The sequence below is a fragment of the Denticeps clupeoides genome, chromosome 16, assembly GCF_900700375.1.
Source record: "Denticeps clupeoides chromosome 16, fDenClu1.1, whole genome shotgun sequence".
Taxonomy (NCBI): domain Eukaryota; kingdom Metazoa; phylum Chordata; class Actinopteri; order Clupeiformes; family Denticipitidae; genus Denticeps; species Denticeps clupeoides.
The window spans coordinates 5,534,640-5,546,620 of record NC_041722.1 but is presented as its reverse complement, the minus strand read 5'-3'; the positions used below and the strand labels follow the sequence as shown (position 1 = coordinate 5,546,620).

The 11,981-nt window shown below is 45.7% G+C and overlaps 1 protein-coding gene across 1 annotated transcript in view; it reads left to right on the top strand.

Moving 5' to 3' along the window:
• The window catches only part of LOC114765815 (neural-cadherin), a 150,864-nt gene that overhangs the window by 80,178 nt on the left and 58,705 nt on the right, over positions 1-11,981 (top strand). The window contains exons 15-20 of the mRNA XM_028956279.1: positions 1,009-1,195; positions 2,354-2,497; positions 5,172-5,455; positions 5,981-7,598; positions 8,216-8,309; positions 9,180-9,364. Of these exons, the coding sequence (XP_028812112.1) occupies positions 1,009-1,195; positions 2,354-2,497; positions 5,172-5,455; positions 5,981-7,598; positions 8,216-8,309; positions 9,180-9,364 (2,512 nt within the window). The remainder of the gene's footprint in view (positions 1-1,008; positions 1,196-2,353; positions 2,498-5,171; positions 5,456-5,980; positions 7,599-8,215; positions 8,310-9,179; positions 9,365-11,981) is intronic.

Sequence of the window (11,981 nt, the reverse complement as noted above, 5' to 3'; positions counted from 1 at the left end):
TAGAATCAAAGCAGTTGCTCTTTATTGAACCCACATAGGGGATGGTTCAGTTGTGTGTTCAGTGTCCTTGGCTGTTTAAATGCCTCTGCAGTCCCTTAACAGCTGGTTCTACCATGCTTTCCTACGTTTAGATAATGAGTCTAATTTGTGGGCATGAATGCTTTTTCTGTATGTTTCTGTACTTTATTTTTTTTTTAATATAATTTTTCCCCCGCAGCGATTGCTGCTTGTTTTAATGACCTGAACCCCTACACACTTTTTATTATGACATTACAGTTAATTCAGCCCTTTACTTTCACTATTTGCTCTAATTCACATGGTAGGGTTCCATTTATTACACGTGTCATGCTGTTTTAGTGCAGCCATTCAAAGACTGTTGTGAGATAATTGCTCTTCGAGGCCATTGGACGCCTTTTAGAATCAGTGTGCACACCTTTCTGTAATTTCATGCTTTGGTTGAACATTGAGATTGGGTTCATTATTCTTCAGGTGACTAGAGCTTGATTTTTGAACTGTCTACGGCGGTGGCAATATATCTTTGTGCCGAAGCACATAAAAAAAAATCTGAAACGGAAGCCTCATTTGGTTCTGTGCGAATGAGGGTTGAATGAACTCACACTGATCCAGGCTACTTAATTAGAAGTTGCGTTCTCTTAAATGAAATGGTGAAATTCTGCTGTCGCACAAAAGGAGAGCTTTTTTTCTCGTCTTCTTTGAAGGACAAGCCTGTTCTCTGACTTTCTATTGAGTTTGTTCGGTTTATTTCTCTCGTATGCAGACCAAATTGGCTTCTTCTACCCTTCACCTAACCTAATTCTTTTCTTTTCTTATGTTGATGTGTTTTAACCTCTTTTGTGCTGTCTGTTACTTGTTTAATTCATGTGTGTTCATGCATGTATCGTAGTTTTCCTGAGCGTACCCTGTTCTTGGCCTCACCTACATAGTCATGTGTTGCCTCCCTCTGACCCACACTGTTCCTGAATTTCATCGTTCTCCCCCTCTCTGCAGATATCCTACTCCTTGTTGAATGACCGCAGCGGGGACTTCCAGTATTTCCGTATTGATCCGGAGCTGGGCGCTATCTACACGGAGGCAGTGTTCGACCGCGAGACCAAGGGCTCCTACTTGCTGGAGGTGAAGTCGGTGGATGGCTGGGAGTCGGCCAGGCCCGGCAGACACGGGCAGCCCAACTCGGGTACGCCTTTGATCATTAGCCTAGCCTGTGGCCGTGCACTCACCATGCTCCATATTTAATTTTAACGTTTAGCTGCACATTCCCACATTTCACCCTGATTGTGAATATGCTGCCCAGAATGAAAGCAAACCACAAGATGCACATATTGAAGAACAAGAGCAATCGGTTCATTTATTAGCATTGACCTCAAATGCACTGCCTAAAAAAACCTGAGCAACAACAATAACACCATGCCTGTGGAAAGGAGGCTTGGCGTCCTGCACCGTGTCGAGCTATAATTGTAGAGAGCACCTTCGCTTCCAGCCAAAATCCTGGATCTGTTGGAAAATCATGCATATCATCCATATTATCGGGAATTATTAAATGTGCCTCTCCGTTGGCTCCAACCATGGTGCCAAAAAAAAAATGGCAGAAAATGTCTCTGATGTCGGTGTTAAATGAAGACACTGAACACGTCTCAGGACGTCTTCTTTTTGTCACATTCCGCACCGGAAAAGTGACAGAGGCTTTGTAATGTGTGCACACACAGCGATGAAGCGCGCACCGACGGCTGCCTGCTTGAAAAACCCTCATTCCTGCCACTTTGACAGCGGCGCTTTGGCGAACGGTGCGAACGTCTTCCTCAACCCGAAGAACAGAGGGACGTGGTTTCGCGGGGCCGCGCGAACGGCTTGCAGACGCGAGCAGCGTGTTCCCTGCCAGCCATCACGCGGCACGTGGCGGCCCGTCACTCAGTGGCGGCCGACTCCGTTGCAAGCTGCTGTTTGCTAAACAAAACGCCGCAGAGCCGGCGAGGCAGAGCCCGCACTCAGCATCGGCGGGAGTGAAAAGTTCAAGGCCGTCACGCTTTCCTCGCTTCTTCTCCGCCTACTTCGCTCCATTATCAGAACGTTTAGCTTCAGCCGGCGAGGACTAATTGATGTGGTGTTGAGGAACTTTGAGGGAGCGTATTATATTCCCGTCTTCAGATAATCCCGGCCAGTGCACCGACTCAAGGCGTCAGATGCAGAATCCGGTGCGAGGACCGGAGAGGAGATGTCGAGGAGAAACAAAGAGCAGGAGGCGGGGAGTCACCGCGCAGGTTGACGATAAGAGTCGAGGCTGCGTTTTATCTCACGTTCATTTGCTCTTTCCCCCCCCCCCCTTCCCTCCCACCAGACACAGCGTATGTGCGAGTTTTCATCAGCGACGTGAACGATAACAAGCCCGTATTCGCTCAGCCGGTGTATGAAGTCGACGTGGACGAGGACGCGGACGTGGGCTTCACCATCGTCACTGTCAGCGCTAATGACGGAGACGAAGGTATGTAGGGGGAAAAAAAAGGAAAGCCTGCTGCCTTCAAGGCATCCCTGTTCCTTTTTTAAGATGTTTTTTTGGGGGATCTTTCACGCGCTGGAGCCGGATTCTAATTATGCCCCACAGGCCGTTATGAAAATGTGCTCTCGTGTTCCCAAACAGCGTCTTCCATTGATCCTCAGGCTTGCTGGTGGCAAGCAAACAATGGACATGCAGGGACTATTTGCATCCCAAGCACTTTCGAGACCACTAATGTTGTGTGTTTGCACATCTTCTGCATTAAATGGCAGTTTGGGCTGATACTCTCTATTCTGCGGCACAAGGTAAACGGATGTTGTTTTTTTATCATTGCCCATACGCACCGTGGCCTGGGCAACCTCTCCCCAGTCCTCACAAACAAACGCCCCCACACTAACCGGCGCACAGAACCAGCTAACAGTCACTCGACTCTCGGCTTTGTGAAGGTTCAAGTACGGAGGCGCGCACGGAGTGTTCTCCAAACACCCCGAAGAGGAGGCTTGCGCTCTCATCATTTCACCCCACATGCTGCAGGTTGCCGCTGTAGCTCAGCGATCGGCGCAGCGACAGCGGCCTCTTCCCAGTAGCCAATAAATCCCCGGCGAAGTAGATTACCCCACCCTCAGGTGCTACAGTAGCGGGCCGTCTCTCCGTCTGTCATGTCTAATGGAAGGGGGGGGAGAGGGGGCTGGGCGCAGGGAGGACGGCTGAGTGGCAGAGGGGGTTTATCTCACATTCATCATGGCGGAGCGGAGGGAGCCCTCGCGCCCGTGGATGGCGCTGATGAATGAGCCGCGCGGCCAGGCATGCTCCATCTCGTCCGTTCCGGCGTGGCGCTGCGAAGGCCGGGCTACTGCCCCTCTGGTGCTACGTGTGGCTGGTTTCCAATAATCCAGTTACACCAGGGGCACTATTTTCAAACTGGCGCTAAACGCGGCGTCACACACTAAACATGGGGCTTGTTTGTGAGTTGCATCAACCCGCGACCAATAGAGACCAGGCATTTTAGCGGTGCTCAAAACCAATATGGAGGAGAGGTTGATTACAGCAGTGATTTAAAAGATGATTGACCAGAACGGTGCGAGGAACAAGTAAAATGTCGGATGCGTTTGGTGTGTTTTGACAGTGTTGGTTGCTTTTGCCAGTGTAGAACTATCACGCGATACCTATAGGCCTACATTTCATTTTGTTTACTGAAATAAGGAGGTATAGATATAAAACGCGTTGTGTGGTGGTAAGTAAATAAATTCAACCACACTTTTACACAACCACATCTTGTATTTTGGTTTAAACCATGAGCTGAAGGTAAGGTTTTAAAAAAATTGACAGCTCACCCGCCGTTCCTCACATCTATTTGTCTCTTTATGCATGCAAATAGACCTCACAGCAGCGAACACACTTGCTGAACACCAGTTCAAAAATAGTGCCCCCAGGGTAGAACAGGGTCAATGCTGATGAAGCACCCCTTGCCCTGCTCATTGTTTCGTATATTTCCCTTTGTCAGCATGATCCCTTCAAACTGAAAAAAAGGGGATGAGAGAGCAGCCTGGGAATATGTTTAGTGTTGTGTTTGTTCATCCATTTTGTTTGCTCACACCTCTCTGCTTGCATTCTGAGAGCCCTCAGAGAACCCGAAATAAGAAAAAAAAAAAGTACACTAATAGGCCTCCGCGAAAAACGTCTTCATCCAACACGCATTCTGCTGTTTAATTAATGCATCGATGTGGAATCTCCATCTCTCTAATTCTTTCATGCCACAGATACAGAGCGATACAGAGTGAGTTATGTAAGCCTTGAGAGAGATGGAGCTACCCGGAGTTGCGAGTATTGAATTTGAGGTGTTTCTCTCTTGTTTTCCACACCGGCTAATTGGAGGCAACCGTGTGCATTTGATGACTGTTCTCATGACGGTGCTTTCTTGCCGCTCCTCCAGGCTCGGAGCAAGGGCCTAATTATGAATGTTACTGAGGCTAAATAGGTGTGTTGGACACACACTCGAGCTGTTCTCTGTGTAACCATGTGATCCGGTAAATGTCCTCCCTTGTTGTGTAATTTAAACTTGGATATTAAGGAATTAAGGAAAATAAAAGGTATCTGCATTTTTCCTGGTCTTAACATTGTTTGTTAAAGTTCGTTTGTTGCATTTTTTTTTTTTTTTTACCGCTTTTATTAATTTAATCTGTGTGCAGTGATTTTACACCCTCCCATTTTATCTGTTTACGTTTATTCCAATTTTGATTGAAAAGCAGAACTATGCCTTATGCTTCTTCTGGTCAGCTTAAACTGAATCACATTTGCTGTCAGTTGGACTTCAAAAAAACACATCTGGAATTCAGGTGGAGTCTTTTTTTATTCATGAATGAGATAAAATCAGATAAGATAAGACAAGACTTTTCTGATCCTACATCAGCCAAATAGAAAATATGTAGCAAAAGAAAAAAAAAAAATCTAATTAAAGTAAGATTGAATACAAACATACAGTAATTATCCCAGCAATTGCCTATTCAGTCAAGGTCAAATTATACAATTCAATATTAGCACTGGTGTTCCAATCATCTGATCTCGAGTAGTATGGCATTTATCATTATTTAATCGAATTATGTATTAGCAGTCATCACTACGCTGTCCAGTTTGTCACGCCCCACCCACTGTCTCTGTTTAGGTGCCAATGCCAAGCTACGGTACCAAATCACCTCCGGCAACACTGGCGGCGTGTTTGACGTGGAGCCCGAAGTGGGCACAATCTTCATCACCCAGCCGCTGGACTACGAGCAGAACAAGAGGTACAAGCTCCACGTGCTGGCGTCCGACGGCAAGTGGGAGGACTACGCCACCGTGGTCGTCAGCGTGGTCAACAAAAACGACGAGGCGCCCGTCTTCACCGTCAACGAGTATTATGGCAGCGTGACCGAGGAGCTGGATGGCTCGCCGGTGTTTGTGTTGCAGGTACACACGAAAGGCGCGGCCTTTTTAATTAGCAAATTAAGCTATATGTCTAGGGACAATATTTCACATTCTTTATTTGATTGATCAAAGCTGAATTTAACCTGAATATGTCTGATTATTATTATAATTTTTTTTTAGTTTTTAATTAGTTATTTTTGGCTGCGTCACTTTATTTTTCCTGTCAGACAGAGGATTATTCACTCTGTCTCCTGCCTACTCACTTTTTTGTTTTGTTCTTTTTTTTTCTTATTGGACTCTTTAGAAATCTGCTGTCTTAATTTCCCCTCCTCCTCGGCGGTACACTTAACTGGGCAAATTAAAGTGATATTTTTAAGCAGTTCAAGGGCACTGCCTTTAATTCGCAATAAGAGAAGTTTATGGGTTTGAAAATCTGATGTGATCGGTAGGATGAGTCTGTGTCAGAAGCGTTCAATAATTAAACACTATTGAACTTCACAAGAAGGAAAAAAATAAAAGATATTTTCACTGCAGAAAAGCTGAGAGAAACTCCCTTTGATGTTATAGGTAACTGCTTCCGACCCAGATAAGGATGCTGACCAGGAAGCCCTAAGGTACTCACTCCATGGCCAAGGAGCAGACAGTGAGTTCATAATAGATGAGGTAACGGGGAAGATCTACTCCCAGAGGACGCTGAACCGCGAGGAGCGCGCCGTGTGGCGGTTTGTAGTGCTGGCCACGGACGAGGGTGGCGAGGGCCTGACAGGCTTCACCGACGTCATCATAAACGTGTGGGACATCAATGACAACGCGCCCGTCTTTGCGTGTTCTCCTGATAACTGCCACGGGGACGTGGCGGAGAACTCCTCTCCGGGAACTTTGGTTATGGAGATGACTGCCACCGACCTGGATGACGCGGCTGTGGGCCAGAATGCCGTGCTCACGTACAGGATTGTGGGCAATGCTGGAGTGGGCGGAGGTGGGGCTGAGATGTTCAGCATTAATCCAGCCACTGGTACCATTTCTGTGGCAGTGGGCGGGCTCGACCGGGAACTGGCTGACTCGTATCAACTGGTCGTAGAGGCGAGGGATGGAGGTGGCATGAGTGGAACCTCCACAGCGACCATCCATGTTACGGACGTGAATGACCACGCCCCCCGTTTCCTGGACCACTCTTGTTGGGCACGGGTGCCTGAGAGCAGTGAGCCCAACGAGCCAGTGCTGGAGCTGACGGCTGAGGATGGCGATGCAGGGGTGAATGCCCAGCTGACCTTTAGTGTGGTGGCTGGTGACCCTGAGCAGAAGTTCTATGTGGTGAGCCACCGGCAGGAGCAGCGCGGCACTCTGCGCCTCAAAAAGCGCCTGGACTATGAGCGGCCCGCCGAGCAGCGTTTCAACCTCACGCTGAAGGTGGAGGACCTGGACTTCTCCAGCCTGCTTCACTGTGTGGTGGAGGTGGAGGACTGCAATGACCACACACCCATTTTCATCCCACATGTCCTGGTGCTTCCTCCTCTGCATGAGAACATGCCTGTGGGCTCCAGCCTGGCCAGCCTGGTGGCCAGCGACTCCGACTCGGGACTCAACCGGCAGATCACCTACAGCATCGCCACAGAGTCTGACCCTCGCGGCCTGTTCGAGGTGGATCAGATGGGCTTGGTGTCGGTGGCAAGCACCCTGGACCGGGAGGTGGCAGCTCAACATCACCTGGTTATACTGGCCACCGATCACGGCACGCCCCCTCTCACTGGCACAGCGACCATCCAACTGGTTCTGCTGGATGTGAATGACAATGGGCCCGAGTTTGAGGCGGCCTACACCCCTATCGTGAAAGAGAACGTTCTGGGCCCTCAGGTGGTTTGGCTGAACCAGACCTCCACTCTCCTGCATGCTGTGGACAGGGACTCGGTGGAGAACGGTCAGCCCTTCTCTTTCTCGGTGCCACTGGAGTATCGCTTCAGTAACGACTTCCACCTGCAGGACAACGGCAACGGCACAGCCACCATCACCACGCTCCGGGCCTTCGACCGGGAGAGGCAGAAAGAGTTCCTGCTTCCCATCATCATGACCGACAGCGGGCGCCCACCGATGACAGTCACAAACACGCTCACTATCACTATCGGTGATGAAAACGATCATGCTCACAGTGCTGGAGAGAAAGAGATCTACATTAATAGCCACAGAGGTGAATTTCTTTCTAAACATACTGCAAGATAAAAAAAAAAAAGTCAATAATCATCTATACATCAGACAATTCAAGAGTTACATAAAAAAATTATCTTTGGAATTAGAATTAAAAATGTTAATTCTGTTAATTCTGTTTTTGCTACAACTGCACAGTGAGAGAAAACACACATCATAACTAAATAAAAGCATTAAAACATGTGTGAGTCATATAGAAATCAGAAGGTTGCCGGTTTGAATCCCGATCCGCCAAGGTGCCACTGAGGTGCCACTGAGCAAAGCACCGTCCCCACACACTGCTCCCCGGGCACCTGTCATGGCTGCCCACTGCTCACTCGAGGTGATGGGTTAAATGCAGAGGACAAATTTCACTGTGTGCACCGTGTGCTGTGCTGCTGTGTATCACATGTGACAATCACTTCACTTCACTGAATAATAAATATAAATATCCATATTGTCTAGCTCTCAGGTCAGAGCATGTTCTACATGATATTATTATCCACAGGACCAAACCAATTCATAAATGTGTTTTTAATTCTGAGAAGAGGAGTTATAGATTCTGGTGGCCATTAGGAAGGAACCTTCAATATATATTTTGTTTTATTCTCATGCTTTCAGGAAGGATGCCAACCACAGTGTTGGGAAAGGTCTATGCCCCTGATCCTGATGATTGGGATAACAAGACATTCACCTTTGAGGGACATGTTCCGAAGTGAGCTCTACCTCTGTCACCCCATTGATTTGATAGCATCACCATCATCTTATCATTTCCATCTCTTTCTGATGATCCCACATTTTTTCTACAGTTTCTTTTTCAACCAACTGTGCTCTGCTGACATGTCTGTAAAAACCTGGAGAATGACATTGCTCTTTCTGCAGCATTGATGTTTTTTTGCACCTGAGAAGTGGGAGCGAAGCCAGTATGAACAGTCTGCCAGAGTGCTTTTGAGGCACAGCTCATGTCACGCAATGCAAAAGCCCTGATGGGCTCAGATCCGAAAACCCACACTTTCAAAGAAATACTCGATTTCTTTTTTATCGCTTTCTCAGAAAGCACCATGCATGAATAAATAGCAGCCGAAACTGTGTTGGGTTAATATTTAATCATCTCTCTGCTCTTCGTGTATAAACCTCTCCTAAATGTGTACTGGATTGCGTTGAATTAATATAGACATCTATATCTTACTTGTTGACACGCAACTTGCATCTAATCGTATATTTTGGCATTTGGTATGAGGGACAGTTCCTTAATTCCCTCTGTGATTCCTGTGGCCAATTAAATGAATTCATTGCTTGCCATAAATCCAACTTTTTAGAACAAGGATTAAGCACAGGCTGATGAGACTTGAATGTAACCAAGGGAATGCCAGTGTCTCCTGAGACTCTATAACAATGCGAACAGGAATTGCTGTAGAGAAACAATCCTTTCCATCCCAATAAATTCTCCAATCATATTCCCAGAGGGTTCCATATTAAGATATTCTTCATGTACGCTTTATGTATCACCATTCTGTCTGACACAATATTCTGTGCACTGTCCAAAACCAGCTTCAGAAATAAGATCATGTTCTCCCCCCTGCAGCTCTTTCATCCTGAACAAGCGAACAGGTTTCCTGATCATCAAAGAGAACACTCCCCCGGACACCTACGAGTTCCAGGTGCGCGTGTCGGATGGCGTGTGGCCAGACGTGGTGTCCGGCATCACCGTTCACGTGAGGGAGCTGTACGACGAAACCATTCACAACTCCGGCTCGCTGCGCCTGGCAGGTACTCTCCTCCTTCCGCCTGCACCTCTGACGCGTGGCCCGGGAAGGTGCGTCTGACTGACGGCAGGTTGATTGATGTCTCAGCACTTTTAGGAGTAATGAGAAGAGCAAGAAACCTAATCAGGGAGACTCAGCTCAGCTCAGTGTTTATGGAGTGCATCTTGGGTATGGTGGTAAACCAGCGCAGTATTGACATTTAATGGCTTATTGCACTGTATAGCGGCAGCATTTATGGCCGTCTGTCAGTGTTAAGTGTTCCAGCGGTGGGATTTTTTTTTAAAGGTATTATCATATGCTTTATGTCCCAATAGTTTTTTAAAAAATGAGTTGTGAGTTCGGCAAACAGGCTTCATCCAAGGGATTTTTAAAATGATTTTTAAGGCTATTAAAAAGAAATAGCTATGCTCAGGGATGGAGACAGGAAGTCAGACTTTTATATATACTTTTTAATTTGAACAAAACAGGATGCCAAGTGTACAGCGTGGATTTTTGCCCACATAGCTATATGCTTGTTGATGTCCGTCTGCGTGTGGTATGTAATCTCCATCAATCCTTAATATTTAAACTTCTTATTGGATTAGTCTATTTATATTTCCTTAATTCCCGGATGTGTATGGGACAATTTAGACGCGCATTATTTAATCAACATTGTTGTCGCAAGAGAGATTTCCTCATAATCAGTTTAAATACCAATTCTGTCTTTCTTGACCTTAATCCAGCGTGGCTTGCTCTCAAACATATTTTTTCATTATTATCATCTTTTTATTTGGATATTAAGGGGCCGAGCACATTAAAAACAATTCCAGCCCCCAGGCTGCAGCGTCTGCAGCGTTTTTGTGCGGCCTTTGCCGAGCCCTTTGAGGATTGTGTTGTGTTGTGCGCACGCTCTGGTAGAAAATACTTGCAGGCTGCTAGTTTTGCGGTGTGAGCAGGCAATGTCAACATGTCATTACTTCAAGCTCGGCTGTCAGTGTAAACAAGCATGCAAATAGTAATTGCCTGTGGAGGTATGAGCGAGGGATTTAACAACAGCAGGCCTTTCTTTCTTTCTTTCTTCCATCTTTTTATTTGGGTTTTTTTTTTGACTGTAAATACTCAAGTTGAGTCACATCCATTTTTTTTTTTTTTTGAAGGATGGGGAGTTTAAAACATCCACTTATAGTATTACTCGAAGACTTCTTGACACTCAAAATCTCTTTTCAAAAAACAAACATTGGAGTAAATAAGGCCACGTAGTTCTGCATTGGAAAGATTAAGCTTTTTGTGTATGAAACTTTAAAGAGGAATTGATTGAGAGGTGAAATATGCAGTAAACACTGACTTACTGTCCTTGAAATGCCCCCTCACTCATTCCCATCGATGGGTTGCTCAACACACAAACCCTCACTCACGGGCTGGTGGTTTTTGCGAACACCAACTGCTTTGCTGACTATGGGATTATCTTTTTTTTTTTTAAGGGGAAAATATATCATTTCTTGATCCTTACCTTGCTTCCTAATCCACACTGCTTTCCCCAAGTCCTACTCTATGGATCAATAAAAAAAAAGAAATTGAAGGAATATCTGCAACCGTTTGGCAGGATTATTACTGGAGTGCCTCGTTTGATCCCAATGTCCTATTGACTGAAGTTGTCCCAGCTTGACCTTTTACCTTCACTTCAGAGCCTGTAAGGCACGTAAGCCCACCCAAAAATCTGCTTTACTGCCCACGCCATTCAGTTGGCATGTATAGATTTGACTGCATAAGTGAACTTTATCTGTATATACACTACATTAAGAATGCTTCCTTCGTGGGCTTTTAAATCTATACAACCTCAGTGCAGCTGTTTTCATGTGTTTTGACATCTGCAGCATATGAAGACATGTGCATGTGTAGCACTCGTAGCACTTACCCATAGCTACTTATGCAAGAGATAGAAGACTGGAAACTAGTACTTTAAACATACAGTACAGGTCAAAAGTTTGGACACACCTTCTCATTCAATGTGTTTTCTTTATTTTCATGACCATTTACATTGGTAGATTCTCACTGAAGGCATCTATGGCAACTCACTAAGATTCTCACTAAGGCAACTATGAATTAACACATGTGGAGTTATGTACTTAACAAAAAAAGGTGAAATAACTGAAAACAAGTTTTATATTCTAGTTTCTTCAAAATAGCCGCCCATTGCTCTGATTACTGCTTTGCACACTCTTGGCATTCTCTCGATGAGCTTCAAGAGGTCAAACCATCTCAATTGGGTTCAGGTCCGGTGACTGTGGAGGCCAGGTCTCCAATTTTTGTTAAGTACATAACTTTTAGCCTATACTGTATGTTGGTACATCAACAGACTTTTCAGATGGTCCAGGGTTCTTGTGAGTTGGTAACAACATTTCCTCTATATTCTTTGCACCTCAGTAGAATGTCATCAAACTTACTAACATGGCAATCTTGTGCCGGGCTGTTGTCCTACGTGGTTTCAGTATGGCGTAATGAATAAAACTGATGCTAAGCACAGCACTATGCATCTAGCATGGGGTTTATTTCACAATCAAAAACTGTCAATCATTGGGATCTACCCATTTTAAACTGTTTTTAAAATACACCAAAAAGATGGATGATAATTATTACAAAGC